Source organism: Pelodiscus sinensis, chromosome 23 (genome assembly GCF_052426305.1).
Source record: "Pelodiscus sinensis isolate ZL-2025 chromosome 23, ASM5242630v1, whole genome shotgun sequence".
Classification (NCBI taxonomy): domain Eukaryota; kingdom Metazoa; phylum Chordata; order Testudines; family Trionychidae; genus Pelodiscus; species Pelodiscus sinensis.
Window position 1 is genome coordinate 17,907,970 of NC_143074.1, and position 25,603 is coordinate 17,933,572.

Sequence of the window (25,603 nt, forward strand, 5' to 3'; positions counted from 1 at the left end):
ATGGCTTTCAATGCCTAAATTCCCATTAACATTATTTGAGGGAGTCAGGCATCCAACCCTCCTAGGCAGCGTTTAAAAACTGAGCCTTAAAATCTACCTGCGCTGGTGTAGCCGTAAGAGCTACGGTCAAAATACCCAAGAGGAAAACTGCATCTTCACTGCAAATATCTGCCAACTCTGGCCTGAATCTAAGAATACTTGCAGTGTAAGACACACAACCGGCTAATTGTGCAGGTATGAATCACAGCTCTCGCCTTAGAAAGGGATTTGGCTCCGTAGCGAGTTACTATATTTGCACTTCCTTAACAACTGGGATTTCTAGGGCTTCTTTCTTCCCATTCTTTAGATGACCGCACCATGGAAACCCTTTGGGAAACCCGACCAGGCTAGCTCAATCACTCTTCTCACCACCTCCCACCATCCTGCCCCCCACTTCATTTCCAAAGAACGAATAGGTTTGAGATCCTTGTGTTTCATTGGGGCTGCATTGTTTGTTTGTTTTAACTTTCTCCCCTCCCTTCAAGACATGGTATTTCAAATGCGTAAGTTGTTACCATGGGTTGTTGAACTTCCACTTTGATGATATCTTCGTAGATATCATCGCCTTCGTCTTCACAGGGCACGCAGTCATAAATATCCTCCCCCAGATCATGTTCGCTGAAACAAAAACAAGATGATTTAGAAATACAGAGGATACGGTCTCCACAGGTAGATTATGCACGAGAACCTCAGCATCCAGTACGTGCTGGAGGAGAGGGAAAAGGAACAAAGCCCAAACACTTTAATGTTCTCATTTCTCTTCCCCGCTTTGCATGAAGGACGTTTTTGCGATACACCACGTTTACACCAGAGTCGGAGGTAGACTGTGTCACACTCCACAGCTATATTGCTTCTAATGGGCCAGCCTATTTCAAACTAGGGTTGCCAGGTGTCCGGTTTTGAACCAGACAGTCCAGTATTTGAACTTTCTGTTTGGGAAACAAATTGAGAAAATAGAAATGAGACAATAGAAATGTCCGGTATTTTCTAAATCAGATGTAATGTCAAGTGTGTCTGGTATTTGTGTAGAAGCCATCTAGCAACCCTATTTCAACCATCAAAGGAAACTGGTTCCCCTCCTGGACTCAGCTACTGCAGCTATTTATAGCACTTTATTCATTCCATGTCCTTCACAGAAATCAGCTAATTAGTCCCGCTAACACCCTGAGGTAGTTCACAGACACATCGATTCCAAGAGCAGAAGGGCCCATGGTGATCTGACAGGTTGACCTCCCAGGAGCCGTCTACACTGCACACTTAGCCCCCACAGGGTCTGATTCAGGGCTGAGCCCAAGGCCCTCTTCTGTCCACACACAGGCAACTTATACCAGCTGCTTATCTCACGTTTCACCCGCAGTCCTCCAATGGACTTGCCCCCCTGCCCCTCCAGAGATGAATCTGGCCCACAGCATGCTTGGAGCCATAGCTTATACGCTCTTTTTGGCCGTGTTGGCATTGCAACAGCACTCAGAGGCCACAAGTACATCTGGGACCTGCCTGTGGTAGCCGATGTATGTACATACAGTAAAACACACATCCTGCTCTGAAGGCGCGCGCGCACACACACACACACGAGTGACTGTGAGCAGCAGGAAAATAATTCTGTGTCAATTGACTAATAGATTTAATAGCCTCTGATGAAGTGTGATTTTACCGTGAAAATATATGCCCTAATAAACAAACAAACTTTTTTTTCCTGCTATAAAATACCTGGTTTCTGTTATTCCTCTCCAGCTCATCATCTGAGGAAGCAGGCTTTGCCCATGAAAGCTCATGATTCTACATATTTCTGTTGGTCTCTAAGGTGCCACAGGACTCTGTTGTTTTTAAAGTTACAGACTCACACAGTTACTCCGCTGAGACAAATAAATCTGTTCGTCTTTAAGGTGCCACAGGACTCCCATTCTTTTTGCATATTTATACTGTTGCCCACATTCCCAAGGCAGTCTACAGCCGAAGTCAAAGTGATAATTCAGCTTAGCACAATGTTGTTTTTATTTTTTTTTAATAATTTTGATGGATAACATCAATGTTTGTCTTTAAGCATTTTTAATCAATTTAAATTTTCACGGTTGTGGGAATTTATTGGGGACAGCGTGGATGAGGGTCCAGGGGATAACTCTTTAACACTTGATATAACCGTTTAAACCCAAATTCTCAACATCACATATCAAAATATACAGCATACATGTCCTTAAATCACACTAACGACTTTTCAAGTAGCACTTGTCTTTCTTTGCCTATCTATACATTTTGATCCTCATCCATGGAAATATTTTTCCATCAGTTGTACAGGGAAATCAAACTTTTCCAAAATGTATTGACAACAATCAAATCCCCCCAAGCCCAATTTCAAGCGTTAAAGGGCTTACTACTTTCTACAGGGTTAAAAAGAGCTGTGTGGCTCTGGGACCTTGAATTGTCAGGTCAAGTTTATCCTAACAAGTTGCCTGAGCTGTTAACTTCCAAAAGGGCATCGGAAACGTGCTCTTTCCCTTTCTTTTAACTCAGACACACTTGTGGGGATCTTGCAACTGAAACACAAAGCTTTGTTTCTTGCAGCACAAGGGGAAACATTGCTGCTCTGTGCTAGTGCTTTCTTTCAACTCTGTGTGTGACAGAATCACACATCCTGTGTTCAAAGCTATCTATGCAACCTTTTCTTGCAGGAGTCATTGAAATGCCAGAGAAGATCCCCACATGGGCAAAGGAATAAGGGAAGGTTCAGGTGGAGGGGAGAGCAGCACACAAAAAGAATACAAGTAAGCAAAGGATTTTTACTGTTATTATCCTTATCAAGTAAAAGAAATATGACAGCAGTGCCTGGAGACTGTGATTGGCCCCACTGCATGGCTAGGTTAGGGTGACCATCTGTCCCGTGTTTACCGGGACTGCTTCGTGTTTTAGCTGTCTCCCAGGCATCCCAACTTTTTTTTAAAAAGGGGTAAAATGTCCCATGTTTGCACACCCCCTGCTGGTTCTTGAGTGCCCCGGTTACTGCCAGCCACAAAAAAACAGGCACCAGCATGTGGTGTGTGGAGTCAGGCAGGGTGCCGAGGGAGAAACCAGGTAGTAGCTTCCCTCCCTGTGCACCCTAAAGAAGGGGGGAGGTCTGCCAGCCTTTCAGGAACATGGGGCTGAAGCCCCAACCACTGGTGCCCCTTTCTTGAGCACCCCCACCTCTGGCTGCAGCCCCGTTCTCAGGCGGCACCCACCTGCTGCGGGGCTGAAGTCCCATTCCCGGGCAGCCCCTGCCACGGGGGGCGGCTCCTGCCCCCATCCCATTTTCTCCCTGTCCCCTCCACTGTGGGAATTTCCCTCCGCTTCCTCCACCCACTGCAATGCTGAAGCCCTGAGCCCTGGCAGTTCCTCCCCTCCCCCCCTCCCCCAGCCACTATGGGGCTGAAGTCCTGAGTGGCGCCAGTGCGCCCCCCCCCCCCACTGGTGTCCTGTATCGGGTATAGGGAAATATGGTCACTCTGAGCTAGGTGCTATGCTGACACAGATCCCAGATTTCCAGTCAGAGCCATATAAATGTACTCCTGCATGTGCATGGGGCCCCGTTGACTTTCATGAGGCTCAGCATAAGTGCACAGGTCCAAATGGGCTGATCCCCCTGGGAAAATCAGGATTCAAGAGGAAGACACAGAGGTGACAGCCACATTCAAATAGCCACTTCCCACTCCGGTGATTTTCCTGCGAGTCTCGTGATTTGTTGATGTGATTCTTAAAGCCCCAGCCCCTGGAGCCACGTGAATGCATGTGCATGTCAGCTTTCACTGTTACAGAGCAAGTTTTAACCTTGATTGCTTGTGAGAGAAGCTTGAAAACATCTCTCAAGTGCACCCTAAAGACTTATGGTATGGGGGAGAAAGCAGAAGCCAAATGAGAAGAAACCAACATTTTGTGAAATCACATGATTTTTACACTCACCCCTATGATTTTTTAAATACTTGGGATTGGTGATAATTGAACTAGAAACATGAACCTGATCTCAGCTTGATTTTAAACACACACACACACACACACACACACACACACACACACACACACACACTTTGGATTTAGAGTGCTTGTTTCGTTCAGTGGCTCAGTAAAGATAAAAGAGACTAAATGCTGATCTTATTTATTTCGATGGATCATTATACTAAGGACAGATCTATACTAAAGCCGGAAGGTTGGCTTAAGGTAAATAGCATATCTGGAGTCGATGTATCCTATGCCAAGTTTCAGCACTGTCCCCACAGTGGGAGGTTGATGGGCGAAACGCTCCCATCGACTTCCTTTACTCCATGCAACTGTGAGGAGTACTGTGGTTGATGGAGGCACTGTCAGCAATCAATTTAGTGGGTCTTTACTAGATCCGCTAAATCATACACCAGAAGATTGACCACTATAGCGCCGATCTCCGCGACAGTGAAGACAAGCCTGAAGGATAATATAGCATGAGGTAGCATGTAGCTACATAATAAAGGTCTCTGGATTATTGGGATTCCAGTCTAAGTAAATCCACCAACCTCTAGCTTCTTTTAGGCTGCATTATTAGAATCATCTGAATTAAGCTTAGTGTAAAATACCTAGATTGTGCGTAAAATGGTCTTTGACCCTCAATATCTTCTAGAGAGAAAAATCTAAATTGGACAATTCCAGAGTCCACTCTCTGTGTTTTCTAACTTGTCTCTCTGTGCTAAGCAATATATTTTTAGAAGCCTGGATTTGAATTATTTTAACTCTCCTTAGAAAAAATATAAACAATTCTCTAGAATGAAACTCAAAGGAAACTGCTGACTGACCCAGCCAAAGATGCTAACACATCAATGCCAAGGTAGCTAAGAGACACAGAGAATAATGTGATATTCTGCAGAATCATAGTTGACTGAGAGGCCTGCTTTTTGAAAGCTTTGATGAAGGCAAACAAACATCCGTAGCAGTGTGAAAAACATCTTCTTTGCCAAAATCCAAAAGGAGCACGTAGAGAGGAGCTATCTACTGTAGGCTCAGCAAAAGTCCCAATGCCTTACAACATAGAAGGAGAGAAGAAAAAAAGGCACAAAATCCAATTTAGGATCAGGACTGGCCAGAAAATCAGACTACCAATATTCGCAAAAGTGGATTTTGTTTCTCTTTTAAATGCTTTTATTCCCAGTTCTAAATGCACATGCAGTCAACACAAGTATGTTTTTAATATGCCCCGGTGTGCATTACTGACTCTGTTCCTACAGAGCAATATTCACTGTAGCTGCTCTAGTAATACTTATTACTAGCCAGCGATCCATCTTCCCTTTTTCCAAGTGGCGTCACTGCAGTTATTCCCTGTCCCAATATTTGTATTCTGAGCTGTTCCCTTCAGCCAGAGCAACTGCATCCAGATTCCCAATTTATCTTCCATTCCAGCAGGCAGCCATCAGATTTCGAGCTATATCGCCGTATATCATTTGAGTGGCTGGAAAGTCATTAGGCAGCCTAAGGTTGAGTTAACATTGCACCTGTTATTCCTTCCATCAGCCAGCAGGACCCCGTACTGGGTGACCAAGCCAAAAGTCATGTGTGAAGCCCCCAAACGTTGGCCAGCCACATCGACTGCACCGCCACGACTCTAAGTCCTGGCACTTGGCGCTAATGCATCGGTTGCCAGCTCCCGCACCGCCACCAGCTTCCCTGCATCAAACATGCATCATGATCACAGGGACTTACTGGAACAAAACAAACACTGTAGATCAAACGTCTCCCAGCCACTTAGGCCCAAACCGGAGACAGACTGTCACTCTGCCTACCTCACCAGGCCCAGCTCAGGAACATGTTGAGCTTTAAACAATCAGAAGTCTCAGTGCTGGTGACAGAGATCCGCCCGCCTGCTGCCCAAGCCCCCAAGGATAAACAGACGAGCAGTGCCATTTATTTTCTCTAGATAGATGGCACAGAGCTGCCATTTATCCCTTAGAGTTTCTCCTGTACGGTCCTGCTGTCAGGTAGAGAAATAGAACACGGCAAGTGCCAAACCAGGGTGTCACCACCAAAGGCGCAGGCTGTGTGAAGCAGACAGAACAGAGAAGAAAGCCCTTCCCTGCAACTAACATTGGAAAACTACTAAAACACCACCACCCCGCTTTCCCCAACTCCACTCTCCAGCATTTAACTCCTAGCTGTCTGGATCAAGGATTAAACGCTCCCTTTGATAAAGGCCCAGGGGTAAACCACACAAAGGAGTAGGGCGGCCTTCCTGAGTTACAGGTTGGCTGAATGTCACAGATGGTTTAATGTCCAAGGTACTGAGTACCATGGGCTGTGGGTGAAGGCCCAATTGGGAAAGGCAAGCCCCAGTCCTGCCCCTTCTACCTGAGGCCCCATCCCTGAAGCCCAGCCCAGCCCATTCCCAACTCGATCCTTCCTGGATACTTGGGAGGGCTGGGGCTGCCGCGCTGTGGCCCTGGCCCTCTCTGGCTGCCAGGGAGCAGGGCTGCCATGTGATGGTCCCAGTCCTCCCTGGTGGCTGGGGAAGCTGGGTTGCCGTGACACGGTCTCAGCCCTACCTGGTAGCCAGGAAGGATCGGGCTGGGGACAGATGGGGTGTGTAGGCAATTTTGGGAAGGCTGTGCCTTCCCTTGCGTACATCACCAGCCACCCATGCTGAGTACCCAGCTCAGCTGCTGAAGTCCCAGGGAAATGCTGTTGCTCAGCTCTTCTGAATGTCAGGCCCAGGCTTAATGAGAAATCTGTGCGGCAACCTACACCAAGTGAAATTAGGAGGGGATGAGAGGTGGGGCAGGGTGGAGGTTAAGAATCATTTCACACATGTAATGGCCACTGTCAAGAACGGAAACCAGCTCTTCAAGCCCCGGAAGCAGGAGTCTCTGGTATTTGACCCAAAGGAGTCCTCTCGCTAGCTGGTAGCGGCAGCCGACTCCCATCCGCTGTGGAATAGCCCCTTGGTGTGGGACGCTGAACACAGAACGAGCCGGGATTCACACCTGTAGCCAGAGGTTCTGATTGACACCTTATACCTAACAGAGTGTAAGTACCACATGGGACACGCCAGGCAGAGCCCTGTTCTGGTAAAAGCTGATTCTGTGATTTATTCTAACTCGGGGCTTGAGTCTTCCTCCCCCACATTCATTCCCTCAGGCTGTGTCTAGACTACATGCCTCTGTTGTCAGAGACATGTAGATTAGACACATAGGCAAAGGTAAATGAAGCCACGATTTAAATGATCGCAGCTTCATTTACATTTACATGGCTGCCGCGCTGAGCCAACAAACAGCTGATCAGCTGTTTGTCCACTCAGTGCGCTAGTCTGGACGCTCCCCTGCCGACATCAAAGCCCTTTGTCGGCAGCCCCGTTATTCCTCGGGCTGTCGACAAAGGTCTTTGATGTCGGCAGGGGAGCGTCCAGACTAGCGCGCTGAGTAGACAAACAGCTGATCAGCTGTTTGTCGGCTCAGCACGGCAGCCATGTAAATGTAAATGAAGCCGCGATCATTTAAATCGCGGCTTCATTTACCTTTGCCAAAACAACAAATCTACATGGCTCCGTCAACGGAGCCATGTAGTTTAGACGTACCCTCAGAGTTCTCCTCGCGTTTCCTCTTTAATCCTCTGAATCAGTCTGTTGCGAAGGTTCCCGCCATTGACCATAAGCACCACGGGTGACCCGAGGCAGCATTCGGGAGGTTCACCGCCCTCCTGTGCCCCTGCCAAAATGTTCATTGCTAAATGGGGTGCCCTCTCCCTGCCCCTCTGGTTGGGCCTCCCTTCACCCGCTCCCCCAACAGGCAAGGGTGGCCTATGATAAGGACCCTGCTGGCAGCAAAGGGCTTTTACAGACACAGTTGCCAGGAGCAACATCATCAGGACTAGACCGCCTCCATCTCCCACGCACAGGGGCTCAGAATCCCCCACTTTGGGCCTCCTGCATTCAGCACTCTCTGTGTTGAGGGAGGCTGGCAGAGCCCTTGATGCCCCAGCCCCCGCGCCTTGGGAAGTTCCGCGGCGCCACCCCAACCGTCCTATGGAGGGTCCCAAGGGATTCCCTGGTGGCCTGGCATGGGACAGCCACAGGGGTTGCCCCCCCCCCCCAGTCACCATGGCAGCGGGAGCCAGAGTGGCCACTGCAGTGAGTGAGAGAGAGGAGAGGGGACCCCTGCTGCTGCCCCACACCAGGCCCCCAGTAATCCCCCCACTCACTACGTGTGGGGGAGACAGCAAGGGGGCGGGCTTGGGGATGGGGAGGAGCAGTGCAGGGGTGGACAGGGCCTGCAGCGGGAGTGGGGAGGGGAATGCCCTGGGCCCTGCTTCCGGGGCATTGGGGGAGGGGGTTGCTGCAGGCCCTACCCCCCAAAGGACAGCCCTGGACACTGGTATGGCTAGCACAGGCATGTCCAAAGTCCGGCCCGCGGGCCAATTGCGGCCCGTGTTCCGGTTTAATACGGCCCCCCAGGTAATTTGGCAATATCTATCTTTTATGGCCCCCAACGAATACATATGTATTGAGATGAATACATTGTAAAATCTCAGTTAATGTCAGTTGGTCTAAATCAGTTATAAATATATTTGGACACAACATGTATACTTGGTGTTATGTTCCTGTTCATATTTTTTGAACTTAAAAGTTGACAGACAACCTTTATTGCCAATAATATGTAATGTACTTTACAATGTTCCTGACATATATTTCAGCTTCCTGGATTTTTTTTTTCATCTGGCCTTCAGATATGAAAGGCAGAGTGATTTAACACCTGTTTAGATTTGTCATCCATGTGACGAAATGAAAAGTATGCCGTTTGCAATAAACTTTGCATAAAATAGTTAATTTGCATTTAATTTTAATGGTTCAAAGAATGTCAGGCAAAATGGTCGGCCCTCACGAATGTTCACTTCATCAAATCTGGCCCTCTTTGAAAAAAGTTTGGACACCCCTGGGCTAGCAGCTCCTCCTTCCCCCTAGGGCTCTATTCTTGCACTGCAATTATACAACTAATATCAACATGCAACGCCTTTTTCTGAATAGCGGGCTGCACTAGCCTTAATACTCAACAGCGCTGGAGTTGGCACAAACACTGAAGAACACAAAGCACCAGTTAAGATGAATCCATACTAAGGAGGAAGAAAACAAAATTTTGGGGAGGGGAGGACATTGCTAATTCCCGCGAAGAACCAGGAGAAAGTCTACCCACGACAGAATGGTGGGGGAGAGCAGCCGATACTCATGTATGTAATCGTTACTCACCCAAGCCGAACAGAGATTAACATGATTAAGAGCTCCCAGAACGGTCCATTAACACCTCCACAGGCATTCTCTGTCGGCTTATTTTGACACTTGTGGCTTTTACTGTTAATCACTAAGGCTCATGCTTCATTACACAGCGCAGTGCATAGTAAAAGCGAAGTAAGATCTTGGTTAGAACAGGAATAAGAATGTGGCGTTCTGTTCACAGCTCTGCCACTCAGTTGCTGCGTGGCCTTTGGCAATTTACTTCACCTCCCTCTGCTCCCAATTTCTTTGTCGAACGGGGATGACAGCACCCCAATACCTCACAAGAGAGATGGCGGGAATCAATTAAGTCTGCCATTTAAGAATAGGGTTATCAAACCTCCTGGTTTCACTAGAAGTCTCCTAGAATACGGCTCTATCTCCCAGACTACTTCAGCCCAACTGGGAGCTTTTGGGTGCTAACAGGCTGGCAGTGAGGCAGGGCCAATGGGAGCAGTGGGCAGTGGAGCATTTTTCTGACAAAACTCTGTAGTGTAGACAGAGCCTCAAAGGCCTCTGAGAGCCTGGCTCCTCCCACACCCAAACTCCTTTCCAGAGCCCACCACCTGTCCCCATCCCACATCCAAACGTCCTCACAGAGCCCACACCCCTTCCTGCATCCCAACCACCTGCCCCAGCCTGATGACAGTGAGAGAGAGAGTGAGGGACAGCAAGCAAAGGAGGGAGGGTGGAGTGAGTAGCCCTGCAGAGAAGGTGGAGACAGGGGTGCAGCCTCTGGGAAAGGGCAGAGCAAGGATCTTTGGGTTTGTGCTACAAGATAGTTGGCAGTGGGACTGACAGCCACTGCAGGCCCCAAAGCAAGGTGTGTGGAGGGCCCCCAGGAAGGGAAGGGCCTTGAACAGAAGAGGCAGGGCCGAGGGCATTCAGCCCTTAGTGCTGCCTGGGCTGTAGCACTGCCTCCCCTCACCAATCCTCAGAGCCCTGTGGAGCACCCTTAGCTGTGCTCCGGCGCTCTGTCAGTGATCAAAGAGGCCTGGAGCTCCAGCCGCCACTGCCACAGTGGCAGCGGCTTGGACCCCTGAGGTCCCATTTTCCTCGACCCCCTTTTGCCTCTGGCAGGCCTGATAGTTGACAGACCCCTGGATACAACGTTCTCGAGATGCACAGATCAGCCAGCCATGGTAGTACTGCAGTAATAAAGTCTTTGTCTGCCAGGACCTCATTTACTATAGTATATTCCTGCTGAGAAGTGCAGTGGGATGCTCTTCTTGTGATGAACTATCAAAGGTGCCGCTTTCACAGAACCTCCCAGGACAGACAGTAGCTTGTAAAATCTTGCTGCTTTGTATATCACTGTTGACATTCGTGTTTTTCACACATTGATTTTCATCGCTCTTTGCAAGGCGTGCGCCTGAGCTGGAAATAGATAACTATTAAAAAGATACATCAAGAGGATTTTAGTCTGTGGAAACTTAATAACACGGCCCCATGGTAACAATGAACAATGGCCAAGATGCTCCAATGGCATAAATAGCACCATTCCACTGATTTAGAGGCCTGTCATTCTAAGCCAGCTCAGGATCTGAGGTGCCATTTCCAAAAGAGACTCATTCCTGTTTTCAAAATTGATTTAAGACCAGAGGACCCAAAGTCTCATTAAAATGGAGTTCAGGTTCTAAAGGGCCTGTGACGGTTCTCTGGGCAGCCCAGGACTGAGTCACGTTACCCCTGTATCCAGCATGAAGGCGTCTTCCCTGTGCACGTGTCAGCCCCTTAACCCCGCCAGCCTTCCAGATGCTCATTCTTTCTCCTGCGGGCTTTGCCAGCCCAGTCTCTGCCCTGAAGGTTAACAGGTGCACCCCAATCCCTTTGAGGTGTTCCCCTGCGAGATCCAGCTCCCAAAACTGGCTGCTCACAGAAAATCCAAACTCTTTGCTCTCAAAGGCTATGTCTAGACTGCAAGCCTCTTTCGAAAGAGGCTCTTTCGAAAGATACTTCTGAAAGAGCCTCTTTCGAAAGAGAGCGTCTAGACTGCACGCGGAACTTTCGAAAGAGCAAGCCGCTTTTTCGAAAGAAAGCACCCAGTGAGTCTGGATGCTCTCTTTCGAAGAAGCCCTATTTACATTCAAGAACGCCTTCTTTCGAAAGAAGCACTTTCGAAAGAAGGCGTTCTTCCTCGTGAAATGAGGTTTACCGCCGTCGAAAGAAAAGCCGCGTTCTTTCGATTTAATTTCGAAAGAACGCGGCTGCAGTCTAGACGCAGGTGAAGTTTTTTCGTAAAAAAGGCTACTTTTCCCGAAAAAACCACTGAGTCTGGACACAGCCAAAGACACAACATAGCGCAGGTTACCATTTTCCCCTTAAAGCCCCTGCCGAATGCCTGGCACTTGTCAGCACTTCTGACAAGCAAAAGTCGGTTTATTGAAGAAAGAAGAGGTATTGCGCTAGGAACAAGAGTGTGGTGGGAACAATACAAAACAAACAAAAAACACAAACGAGGGATGTTAGCTATCAGTATTTGTGTAAATGTGTAACCCAGGGGTGGGCCACCTCAGGCCCTGGCCACCTCAGGCCCGGGGGCTGGATGCATCCAGCCCTGAGGCTCAGGGACCTCCCCCCCCCCCACCACTGGGAGCCTGCACTGGTGCTCCAGCCCGCTGCTTCTCCTCCTGGGCTGCAGTACACAAAATCTACTAGGCAGTACCTCCTCCCCACCCCGGCTCTGATATGTGAGGGGAATGTGGCAAGTGTCTTTCTCCTTCTCCATCATGGGCCACAGTGAAGGGTTTTTTCCACTTCTCATTTGTGTGCGGTCCCCGTCTGATTTTTCTGTGGGTCAGTGGCCCCGACCCAAAAAAGGTTGCCTGCCCCCTTGTAATCACTTGACATTTTAGAGCTCCCCATGTGTAGCAGCTTCTGCCCCACCCCGTTGCCTCTGATACAGAGGCAGCAAGGGGGGTGGGAATAGTGCGTGCAATCGATAGGATTAACCACCACAAGCGTGAGTCTAGACATTTTCTATCTAATAAAGTAGATTCGCCCCACCAATGTTCGGTCCATTGCAAGGCTGACTGGTTTCACAACATTTATGAAAGAATGCACACTCCACAAGGAGTTTCCTCAGGGACTAGTTACCAAGTGCTTCTTCCTCCTCTGTCTCATACCAAAACAGTCTTTTGTTTCTACTCACAGACAACACCAGCTCCTGTCTGGTTGTAATGTTCCCCTTTACACCTTCAAGGGGCTTCAGTTGTTTGTAGCTGTCACTGATGGGTTTCCATTAACATCTTGGGACCGAGTTAAGCAATTCAGCCTTGCATTACAGCACCACGACACCTTAACTCCTGGTGACCGATTTGTACTCCAAGTCAATATTCCTTAAGTTTGAATGTTACCCACACGTACAATTCACAACGAGTATGAACCTTGACAAATTACAAGCTTTCCATAGATACTCACAGCATATTTATTGGTGAAGAATAAAATGAAAGAGTAAAATGTAAGTAGTGAATTTGTTAGGACTGAGGTGAGAGTTGGTTGCAAAGAATGGGGGATCCTTTGATAAGGAGCCCCTATGTCACAGAATCTAAGTCACTTTTGAAAACAGAACTAAACCTCTTCAGAGAAACGTCTTTAGTACCTGGGCGGTGACTGATTCAGTGGGAATCGATTTACTGTGTCTAGTAGAAACGTGATACCACTAAGAGCTCTCCTGTCAACTCCAGTACTTCCCCAGAATGAGAAGAGTAGGCGGAGTCAACGGGAGCATATCTGTTGTTGACTTAATGCAGTATCTTCACTGCGGTAAGTAGATCTAAGTACATCGACTTCAGCCACGAGCCCATATTTGTGTCGAGTAGGCCTCAGTTATCCCAGGTCAATAGAGAATGATCTTGCTGAAGGATTTTTGAGTCACTCTAAGTGTCTAGCAACTATATGATTCTGTATTCTACAAGATACAATTCTCTGGTCTATAAAATGTGTGTAACGAAGCCCTGGAGAGGTTATAATTTTCTATTAAATTCTACTGGACTTTTCATAAAGCTGAGGGTTAGCTATCTGGTATCTTGGGATGTGAGCAGAAGGATTTACAGCTACTGTCTCCAGGTTTAGCATCTGTCAAAGCAGCTGATTGCAAATATATGTTTGGAGAAAGAGGCTATATATAAAGGAAACAGGCTGAAACTGTCTAATCTTTGGAGGGACGTTCTTGGATAATGTACAGACAGAATTGAAGGTGTTTACATTTTAAAAAAACAGAAACATTTTAAGAAGCATTTTAAAAAACTAAATTAATTATTTCTTTGTTCCTTTCTGTTATCCTAGCAATCCAGCCATTGCTGTCTTATGGTAGAACAGTCACTATTGCCAGTCCTTACCATTCTATAATCATGAGACTGATTTAAAATCATTAGATTAATGAAAACCGATCTTTATTGGTCTTCTATTTTTTTGAGCCTTTAGCGATATGCTTTTCTCTGCAACCAGGAGAGCTAGATACTTACTATTTCAGTGAAAAGCTGAGGTTCACATGACTCCAGGAGCTGGGTTTTTAAGAGACCCCTCAAGACTCATCACTAGAGCTATCAGCATTGAACACAGAAGCCAAAAAGTGAGACTGACCAGAAAGAAGTGTGACCTTCCACAATATTCACGCCAGTGTAGTGGGCCCAAACTATGCTTTTCGTAATGTCTCCCCTTACAGGTCACCAAATGAAGTTGTTTACTTGTTCCCATAATGCAAAAACTAGGGGTCAACAATGAAATTAATCAGTAGCAGGTTTAAAACAAACAAAAGGAAGTTTTTCTTCATGCAGCGCACAGTCAACCTGTGGAACTTCTTGCCAGAGGATGTTGTGAAGACCAGGACTTTAACAGGGTTCAAAAAAAGAACTACATAAATGCATGGAGGTTAGATCCATTAATGGCTATTAGACAGGATGAGTAGGAATGATGTCCCTAGCCTCTGTTTGTCACAGGCTGGAAATGGATGACAGGAGAGAGATCACTCGATGATTCCCTGTTCTGTTCATTCTCTCTGGGGCCAGCGGTTTTGGCCACTGTCAGAAGACAGGATACTGGACTAGATGGACCTTTGGTCTGACCCATTATGGTCATTCTTATGTTCTTATATTATTCCCAGCTGTGAGAGCTTCACAGAGACATGGGATCCAAGTTGATGCTTCAGGGACTGCTTCTTCACAAGTACCCACCCGAGAGTCCAACCCTCGCACCATTGAGGCCAGGGCAAACTATTGATGTCAATGGCACCTGCATGAGGTGCACTCCCCTGACAGAACCATTCGCCTCTTTCGAAGTGTGTGGCTGCCTATAAGAACTAAGAGGATGGCACTAACTCACCCAGTGTGGTCCTATATCATGGCAAAGCCAGGAGAGATTCAGAGATGGCACCACTTCCCTGGTTACCCTCTGCCTGCCCATTATAGCTGGTAACATCACGATACAGGCAAGCGGGTGTAAATGGGAATTTCCCCCATGTGTTGCAAGGCATCTCCTGAGAACTGCACTGTGTATGATTGTTTCCTTCTTTGAAGAGGCTTCCCGTTAGCCTGGCTGTTTGCAGAGTTGGAGACTACTTGTGCAGAGGGGTCAATTTGTCAGGAGTGTACAGCTCGGTCAGTGATGAACTAGCCTGTTACTCTCTTGCTTCAAACCTGCTTGTGAAAGAAACTTTTTTCCCCCCTCCAGTGCTCTTTTCTGGCTAAACAAGAACTATAGGATTGCACAGCAATGGCTATAGAATCCTATTGGTGTCACCCATGTTACTTTACGTAGGGGATCTCCGTAAGTTACCGCTCCGAGTCTCACCCAACACCCACGGGGTGTGCATCCAAACTCTTTCTGCCCACCAGTCTGCTCCTCCGAGACAAAGTAAAGTCTGTTGGCAAATCCATCCATAAGAACGGCCATACTGGGTCAGACCAAAGGTCCATCCAGCCCAGTATCCTGTCTGCTGACAGTGGCCAATGCCAGGTGCCCCAGAGGGAGTGAACCAAACAGGTAATGATAAAGCGATCTCTCCCCTGCCATCCATCTCCACCCTCGGACAAACAGAGGCCAGGGACACCTCTCCTTACCCATCCTGGCTAATAGCCATGAGTGGACTTAACCTCCATGAATCTATCTAGCTCTCTTTTAAACCCTGTTATAGTCCTAGCCTCCTCAGGCAAGGAGTTCCACAGGTTGACTGTGCGCTGTGTGAAGAAGAACTTCCTTTTATTTGTTTTAAACCCGCTGCCCGTTAATTTCATTTGGTGGCCCCTAGTTCTCATGTTATGGGAACAAGTAAATAACTTTTCCTTATTCACTTTCTCAGCATGAGTCATGATTTTATAGACCTCTATAATATCCCCCCTTTGTCGCCTCTCTTCCAAGCTGAAAAATTTTAGTCTCTAATCTCTCCTCGTATGGGAGAGAACTGTGGCACAAGTGCACCAACCCGGCTGGAGGTCCATCAAGGGTGAACATGCCTCCAAAACAAAAGAAAAAGTTGCTGCTGCACGGTGAGGTTCCTGGGTCACTTTCTCTGAAAGTCTTTTACTGCTTGCCAGTGTATTGAAGAAGTCAGCTATGCCCAACACATCAACACGACTATATTTAAAGGAGGGGAAATGGTAAAAAGTACTATCCATGTTAATGCCTGGAGCAAAACCGCATTTAAGGTTCCTCCCTCTGTGCATATAAAAAGCGCACCACCAAATATCCCAAATGACAAGTTGCAATGTGCTATTCTGGCCACAGGCTTTTTTTGTGCTGGGAGATGTAAAAAGATCATTAAATTGTTACTAGAAAACCAAAGCGGACATGCCGCCCAGGGTACATCGTATGCGCTTGTTAATTCGTGGGGTGGGAGGGGGGGTGGTTGTGAAAGTGAAGTGGGGGCCGATGGGGAAGAGCCATGCAAAGCAAAGTGCAATGTCACTAAAAACAGGGAACATAACAAGCTCCCCCGCATGGCAAAGCTGTAGGAAGCTGAACGGGTGATTGGAGCATTTATTCTTCCATTTTATCATCCCCTTTCCTTTCCTTAATTTGAGTCATCCCCAGGAAATCACAGAAGTTGCCAAATCCTGTTAAGTGCTTAGCATCTTGCAGACTCAACTTCTAAGGCCTTGTCTACATTTACCGCTGTGGGGATCGATCTCCCATGGGTCGATTTAGTGGGTCTAGTGATAAATGCTCTAGTCAAGGCCCACTAAATCAACTGCTGATTGCACTCCTGTCAAGAATAATAAGGAGAGTCGATGGGAGACTGGGGACACTGCAGTAAGTTGAATTAAGGTACATTGACTCCAGCTAAACTATTCATGAGGCTGAGGAGGTTTAGGTTGGACATTAGGAAACACTTTCTAAGTTCAGATTCTGATTTATGCTTCCTCTAGTTCTTGGGGGTTCAGGGTTCAGCAATTACACGGAGAGGGACCTAACACAGAATTTCATTGTGCATTTGAACTTCGATATCCAAGGGTGTGTCTAGACTACAGGGTTTTGTCGACAAAAGTGGACTTTTGTCGACAAAACTATACCTGCGTCCACACTGCCTTTGAGTTATGTTGACATAATGTAGACAAAACTCAGCAGTTTTGTCGACGTATGTAAACCTCATTCTACGAGGAATAACACCTTTTGTTGACAGAGTTCTGTTGATAGAAGGCATTATTGCATCTACACTGTCCTTTGCGTCCACACTGTTATGTCGACAAAGTGGCTTGCTTTGTCGACAGAACTGGATGTAGTCTAGACGCTCTTTGTCGACAGAAGCTTTGTCGATAGTATCTGTCGACAAAACTTCTGTCAACAAAACCCTGTAGTCTAGACATACCCCAAGTGTCAGATCTTAAGCCCAGCTGTCTTCTATAAGGTGCCCTACCCACTAGACAATGCTGCCAGCCCCAGTAATCTTGCATTTTCATACTCGCTGCATTTTTTTCTCTCTAGAGCACTCTCTCATTCATGGTCTCTCTCTAGCACACGGGGACAAAGAGCTCTATATTAACAATGAACTTGGTAGTGAACTTGAGGAGGGATTTTAAGGTGCATGGAGTCTTCTGACTCGATCTCATGGAGTTTTAATTAACCAGAAGTCATGTGATGTCAGACCCATGCTGTCTGGAAATAGTAACTGTCGTATTTTTAATCCACTCTTTTCAGCATCTTTTACTACTCCCTAACAAACGCGGAGTCTGATAGTGTCAAAACAACCCAAATGGCAACCATAAAATGCACTCTGAGGATGGCAAGAGAAGGTTTCACATCAGAGAAGAAAGGAAATGTTTACAATTTCTCTGTATAGGCAGCCTTGAAAAATTCAGGCAGTTAATTTTAGAGTGACTGGGGCGCACGGTTTTTCTAATGCAACAGATTAATGGGTTGCTAGAAGAAGGTTGCTAGTTTATCAACTCACTTTGAGGTGTCTTTTTAAATGCACTTTTTAAAAATCTGCAGATCACTCTGTTATCTTGGGAGACATAACCAGGGAGCTGTGGTGCCAGCAGCGGGGGAAAAAAATCAACAACCTTTGAAAGAGACTCTACAGGGTAAGAAGGCATATTGGCAAAGACAGATCCCAAAAGAACATTGTGAGTGGGGAATTATGGGTCCAAACATGTCTAATGTGGAGAAAAGTTCAGACAGGCAACCAAAGTTCGCTGCCTGCTGATCTCGCCGCTCCACTGGTAGCAACATGCCTGACAGCACTTAGTGATGAAAATCCCACAGGCAATTCCTCCCCAGACAGACAAAAGACGTGTATCACATATTCACAGATGTGAAAAGGGAGGGAGGGAGATGGCTTTGTACAGTATTGTCTCTCCAATTCCACTAGTGGGAAATTAACGTTCATGGTGGCAAACGTCTCGGGCCAGGTGTCCATGCTGAACAGTGTCAAGAAGTGCTAGTTTTGGACCAGAACTTCACTGTGCTAGGCACTGTACAAACAGAGCACAAAGGACCTTACAATCTCAGATCATCACTCCCCGGCCATGACACAGAGTTAAACTGGGCTACCTTAAGGTGATACACGCTTGCGTCTTTGCTTGCTAAGCTACAAATCAAAGACATGTGCTGTATTTATTCAGTGAAGAAGGAGCATCTGTGACATCAGGATAGAAAATCTCTGCCTGTGAGGGATGTTTGAAATTCCTAGGCATACTTAATCAGTTCACACATAGTCAAATCCAAGGAGGAGAGGGGGAGAATAGCCCAGTGAGTAGGCATCTTTGAAAAGTTTAATTAAAACCCAGCTTCATCATCTAATACTGCCATATAAGGGGAAGCAATATCAGTACCTTTCATCACTCCCTGAAGCAGCCATGGGGCACAGGATCAAGGCTCAAGAGATCTGTGTTCTGTTCCTGGCTTTGCCACTGACCTGCAGGATGACCACGGTCAAGTCACCTGGTCTCTCGGTGCTAGTTTTCCCTCCCACTGTCTGACTCAGCTAGCATCCTAAAAACAGCAGGGTAGCCACAATGACATTAGCAGTGGGAGAGTGTAGGCACCCCAAATATAGTGAGCAGCTTGGACGGGGACGTAATGGGGATGAGCTAACTCCTTGCACTACTCACAGTGCTGCAGCTATTCTACTTTTAGCATGCTCTCTCGATGAGCGCTAGCATGGGTATGTCTCCTCCAGCTGGCAATTCCACTTACCAGCTTCAGGGTAGATGGATCCTGGGCAACTGTAAGCTCTTTGGGGCAGAGATTGTTATATAACGTCTAACTCAGTGGGGCTACTGATCCTGGTAGGGACCGCTAGACACTGCTACAAGTTGAACTTCTCTAGTCTGGCACTCTCTGGCAACATCCATGATCCAGCAAGATTTTAGTGATTTTGGGTGTGGCCAAGTTTCCCACAGTCCCATAAAGTTTGTTTACAGCCACCAGTCCTGACTACTCAGTGTTCTGGGCTGTTATTTAGCTCTAATTTGTCTCTGAAAGTCTTCAAAGAGCCTAGTACGCAGTGGAAGTGTTGGTAACGCTCCTAAACAATATTGACCTCCTGTGGTTCAGCAAATTGTCTGGTTCAGCATCGTCAGGTTGTCAGCATCGTGCTGGACTAGAGAGGTTCAACCTGTAGTAGCAATACCATAAACCCAACCCCTCAAACACAAGCGTTTCTAAGGGATACATGTTCCTGTAAGATGGCTGAGAAGGTGCACTATGTTAAAAGTGAGGTCTCCTCTGAAGATGTGGATTCAAATTCTACCCTTGAAAGCACATTCGATCTTAAAGCTATAGTGCACTCTATTTTGGTGCAATAATTCCAAGTCCACCCCGAAACTACACACCTGGCATGGGCATGTTCCATGCCCTCCCCTGAAGGGAGATATTTAAAAAGGATAGGATAGGCATATACACTTCACAAAACAGAACATTCCCTTAACAATGCAGCAGTGATGGTGTATTACAATAGCACCTCCAGATCCCACCTCAGAGAGGAGCCCCATAATGCTGGTCATTGTGCTTTCCTATAGTTCCTGCTCCCAAGGAATGGACAGTTTAAATGAACAGGCCAGAAAAGGCTGGGAAAAGGGAATAGCAATCCTTCCTCTTTTCCAGACAGGGAATTGAGGCTTTACCACAGTAGTTCTAGGGATGTTAAATTTAGATTAATTAACTAATCGAATAGTCGATGGGATTTCCATCGACTATTCGATTAGTCGATAAAGGAGCCTCCGCCTTTGAACTGTAGCAAGGGGCTCTTGTACATTTCAAAGGCAGAATCGCAGAAGAAGCTGTGTGAGCAGAGACTGCTTCAGTCCCCGCTCACGCTGTTTCCCGCTGTGCCTCTACCTCCCCTGCCCCATGCGGAGACGGTGCTGGGGGGAAATGGCTTTTAAGCCAGTTCCCCCAGCATCGGCTCCTGCTCCCTCCCCTTGCTGCCTCTCTCTGATAGAGGCAGCAAGGGGGGGAGAAGCAACTAGTCGCCTCACTAGTTGACTAGTCTCTTACATCCCTAAGTGGTTCGTTCCTAAGGCTTTCTGATACCAGGGACCAGCAAACCCATTCACAAACTTTTGGTGGACCGGCAACATTTTATTTGCTTATTTGCATATTCATTATGCAAATGGTGAATATGCAAATGAAACTACCCGTCCACCAAAAGCCCAGCCCCCAGTGATAGCCCTAGCCCCTAGGGCCCCCAACCCCTCCACTACCCCCCAGCACCAGCCACTGACCCCAGAGTCCCCTGCACCCAACCCCCCCATGCCAGCCTCCTGCCCTCAGACCTCCCCAGTGCCAGCCCCCCATCCCAAATGCCTTAGTGCCAGCCCCCTGCCCCTTAGAGCTCCCCACCACCAGACCCCCCTAGTTCCAGCCTCCTGTTTCTAGAACCCCACTGCACCCAACCCCCCCAAAGCCTCCCCAGTGCCAGCCCCCAATATTAGCCCCATCTCCAGAGGCCGCCAGTGCCAGTCCTGCCCCCATAGTCCCGTCCCCCCCCCAACTATTAGCTCAGCCTCCAGAGCCCATGTCGAGGTGGTTCTGGGGGCTGGGGCCCACCACCCAGCGCCTCCCCTTCTGCTGCGGCTGTTGGGAGAGGTGTGTCCTGCCCCGCCTCTCAGTCAACCAGTGCCGGGCAGGGGCGGGGCCTCCTCCGGCATGGAAGAGCAGTTCCCTGCTTGTCCCAGCTGTGACAGACCCCGGCCGGCGCAGTACACTAGAGCGGAAGGCGGCAGATATTCTGGCCACTGGATAACCCAGGACAAAGGCTACTCCAGGCTAATGTGGCCACCTGACTCCAATTAACCTGTGGAGAGCCAGTGGAAGCTGTTAGGCTCATGTGGACACCTGACTCAAAGAAAGGCCCCACCTATACTGTTTAAAAGCTCTCCCTCCAATCATCCTCAGAGAGAGGCGAGGAAGCACGGCTATAGGACTGGGCCATAAAACACCAACTAGCCACCGGGAAGGGAGCCATGAGAGACAGAAAGGCCAGTTGAGGGTCAGGGTGAGTCTCTGAGGCAAGCATAATCTGCCAGGAAGCGTGGGACCCACCAAAGCAAGGTCTGAGCCTCATTACGCAGGAAGTGTCGACTACGCCCACATTTCTGGACACCCATTCCCATGCGTGAACCACAACCTGGTATGTCTTCCCTGACAACATTTTCCTATCACAACCCAGCTCTCCCTCCACCCCCACAAGTCTTCCTCAAACCTTTTGTCATATGTTTTCCCACATGTGCTTTTACAGCTGCTTAGAGGACTAAGCCAAAAATGATGGGAAAAAGTCTCTTAAGCACTGGGACATGTCTCTTTTCAGAAGGGATTGTAAAACAAAAGTGTTTCTTTCAACTCCAGGTCATCACGGAGATGGTCTGACTGCAGAGCTGGGCAAACTGAAATGATTTAAGAGCCCTGCCCGGATACAACATTTGTATCCACGTCTGTAGGCACAAAAATGAGCCACGGATATCTGCACTGATATCAGTGGATGCAGACACCTGTGAATATAAAGCAGATAGCCACAGATTTGCAGGGTTCTAGGTACAAAATTTGTATCCGCAGTCGCATCCCACATCTGCAAAAATGAACTGTGGATATAAGGACACAGATACCCATGGACATAGGGCAAACAGCCGTGGATTTGCAGGGGTCTAGAAATGAACCAGAGCAATAATATGCAAGGTGCAGTCCTATGAATCCAGAATAGGATTGTTGGATTCCTATGAGCATAAAAGGATGGTAGCGTAATGCAACTTGATACAGTAGCTCAGAGATACCAGACAGAAGCTTTTTGATGATGTAAAGAAGACGGGAATCAATTGGTGTAATAAATCTAATGCAACAAAATAAGCAGAATGGGTTTAAGAGTCAGGAGAGAAAATGTAGGTGAAGCATTAAATAAAACTTTAGAGCTATAAGAAAGGTGAAGTCAATTAAACAAGCCCTCAAGGGAGGCTGTGATAGGGCCCCCTGTAGATACATTCAATGCTAGACTGGACAGCTACATCGCTGTCAGAGGTGATTTCAGAATGACCCAGTCAAGACAGCCGTGGTAAAAGGGAGAGGAGAGAAGAGACTGTGAGTGACACTCCTTTAGGACAGACAATGCTTTGATTTTTATCAGCAGGTGCCAGTGAAACAGGCTATTGTGTTATCACCAGTGTCCGGATTAGTTCTGGATGAGAGTTCAGTCTCCATCATTTTCAGTGGCCTTTTCCCTATAAACTCTCTAGGATCAGGGCTCTCTGTGGGAGGCTGAAACATCTGACATCCCAGGACACCAAGAGAAACCGTTCAGTAGAGGAAAATGACTCTTCCTCCGCCCTTCCCCCTTCCCAGCATTGAGCTCGCACTACTTAAAGTCACTGGACCTTGCCATCTGCCCCTCTATATTGACTTTCTACAGTCAGCCATCTGGCTACTGAAAAGAAAACCCAGGGGGTGGAGGCAGGGAACTCTACAACCTTTAGCTCCCGTGAGAGATTTGTTTTTTCTTAACCTCCCTTTCAATGATCAGTCCAATTTTTATGAACTGTTGTTGGAAATAATTATCTCTCGATTGTCTGAATGGGTTGTCCCCCTCTCCCGGGCAGGCAATTATCTATTATGCAGAATGCACCTCCTGGAACCTCAAATCTGAAAGCACAATGTGTGCATGAAGGCATAAACGTCCTTTACACGCAGAAGTTTCCCCCTGGCAAATTTAACTTGCACTGAAAGAAACTGCTTGTTTGTACAATACATGTAACCACACAGATCACAGTTCTATTGATTTGTATCAGTCAGGGATTTTTCTTTTGCCACACAGTGCTGTTGTTGCTCTTATAGTAATTACAGCGATAATGTACCAATTCTAGGGCCATTGGGGACTTCCCAGCTGTCAGCATGCTGCATGCCCTGGTTTCTCTGAGTTTTGTAGAGGAGATGTGGCTGGAACTCTTCCTTCAAAAGCATGTTATCACTTAAGGTAGAAGATGAAAAATTGAAATTTCAAAGCTTTTCACCAGATAGAAGTTCTTTGAAATATTTTTTTTATTTGGAAGTGTCAAAACGGTTCATTTCAATATTTGTAATCAAACAAAACATTTTGACATTCCAGAAATGTAAATGTTTGTTTTGGTTTATTCAACTGACCTGAAAGACTTCCTTTCAGGTCAGTTCAATATTAAAATCACATTCTTCACAGTGGTGTTTTGCCTATGAGCCACACTCCCCTGACTGGACTACATCTCCCATGGTGCACTCAGATGCATACATCTTCCATGATGACCCACACAGCTTGATCAGAGGGGAATCCTCATTGTATGATGGGATATGTAGTTCTCTGGTATGCTTAGCCCTAGTTAAAAATGGGAGTCTGAACTACAACTCCTGTGAGGCAATATGCTGATGGGGAAACAGTGTGTTATGTTTAACTAAACTTTGAAAAGAAATGCTTTGAATAAGTTCATCAAAATTAAATATTCTGCTTTAGGTCAAACTAAATATTTTGTATGGAAACATCAATCATAGGAAAGTTTTGATTTGGTGGAAACTGCATTTTTGGTCAGAAAATATTTCTGGTGGAACATGTCCAACTAGCTCTATTCCTTAACCCTCTCAAATACATAAATGAACATGTGGGCTAAACCCTGCTCACTTCACTCACAAAAGGAGTATCACTGAAAGCAACTGGTGAACGGCTGGGCTTGACCACAGTCAACAGAAGTTTTATCATTAACTTCAGTTGGGACCAGAATTCAACCTATGGGGACCATTTAGCCCCATGCCCTGGTCTACGCTAGGGAGTAATTTTGAAATAACCCCCCTTATTTTGAAATAATGAGATGAGTGTCCACACTATCAAGCCCGTTATTTCAAAAACTGTACTCTGCTTTCCTTGGGGAATAATGCTTATTTAAAAATAACCGCAGTATGTGGTGCTCCGCTGTTGCTATCTCGAAATAACTGCTCCCCAGAGTAATTTGAAGTAATTATTCCCCAGTGCTTCCTGGGGCTCTAAGTCAAGGTAGCACATCCACAATAACGGTATCTGCCTCGGACTAATTTCAAGGCTCCCCCGTGGTGGGAACACGTTGTTTCAATTTTGTTATTTCAGGAGTTATTATTTCAAATTTAGTTATTTTGAAATAATTTCTTAGTGTAGACATGTCCCATGTATGTAGCAGTCCATCCAAATATTAGGTTTGCCCCATTATCCCTCCTGCAGTTCCACTTCTGTATACTAGAGGCATTAAGAGTGAGATTAAGGACTTTGTCTAGACTAACGCCCATTCTCAATCTAATCTATGTGACTTCAACAATGCGAATAGCATAGATGAAATTGACATACTTACCACAACATCTGCTATGTGGTAACTTCAGTGATGACCACTGTCCCATTGACTCTGGTTACTGTTCTCATCTTGGTGAAGTACCAGAGTCAACAGGAAAGCATTTGGAGATCAACTTATCACGTCTAAGCAGACGCGATAAATCATTGGCCAATGACACGATCACTGCAAGATCAATCTACCACATAATGGAGACAAGCCCTCAGTTAACATAAAACTCTCCGTTTACTCCAATTATTGGAAGTTTTGCCAATAATTTTTAGAACAAAGCTAAAATCCCTTTTAGAAATAGTTAAGAGGCAATAAAAGCAGTCCAATAGCGTGCAATAGAATTGTGTCTGTGTAGATCATGCGGGGGGAGGAGGGGAGATACAGAGCAGCAAAAAGCAATGAAAGCTTTACATAGTATGGAAGGTTGTTCCATGTGGTTTTGTTGTTCGGTAGCGACTGTCCTTCCTAGAATCGGATCCTTTTACAGCTTGCTGTGAAAATCATTTCCTAGCACCTGAGAAACACCCAAGGATGGGATCGCACCTCCCCATGGCTGCTGGGTATTAACACGAAGACGATGGGTGCACTGAATCAGTCCCGGCTCACAAATGATCTCTTTGTTGAGCTTTTAGGAGACTGGGAGCAACATAGTAAAGAGTTTTCTTATGATATACTGGCCTTGCCAGCATGCAACTATGATACTGTGCATCTCAAATGAACGTCTCCTTGTGGAAGACAAAAAACGAGATGCCGCTACTAATGGATCAGGATGGCCAGCCCACCCCTCATGGAGACAGTGAGGACATTCCTAAGGAGACATCTACACAGAAACTGGAGATCTGCTTAACTGCTCGGGAGGACATGCCCACCCTGGCTTGATTGATGGGATTGGACTTGTGCAGCTAGCCCAAGCCACTGCCTGTGCTCCTGCACTACGCTGCTATTTTTAGCATGCTAGATCAATCCGATCCAGTACTTCTATGACTCTGGAAACGGCACTTCCCACTACAGTGGGAAATCTAGTTTTCTATCGCTAGGAATTCCCTGAGCTCTAATTCTAATG

At 46.8% G+C, this 25,603-nt stretch overlaps 1 protein-coding gene across 3 annotated transcripts in view; it reads right to left on the minus strand.

The window, feature by feature from the left end:
• The window catches only part of VAV2 (vav guanine nucleotide exchange factor 2), a 412,625-nt gene that overhangs the window by 83,038 nt on the left and 303,984 nt on the right, over positions 1 to 25,603 (minus strand). For all 3 annotated transcript variants that reach the window (XM_089772904.1, XM_075905174.2, XM_075905173.2), the window contains one exon: positions 555 to 657. In XM_089772904.1, coding sequence (XP_089629030.1) covers positions 555 to 657 — 103 coding nt within the window. The remainder of the gene's footprint in view (positions 1 to 554; positions 658 to 25,603) is intronic.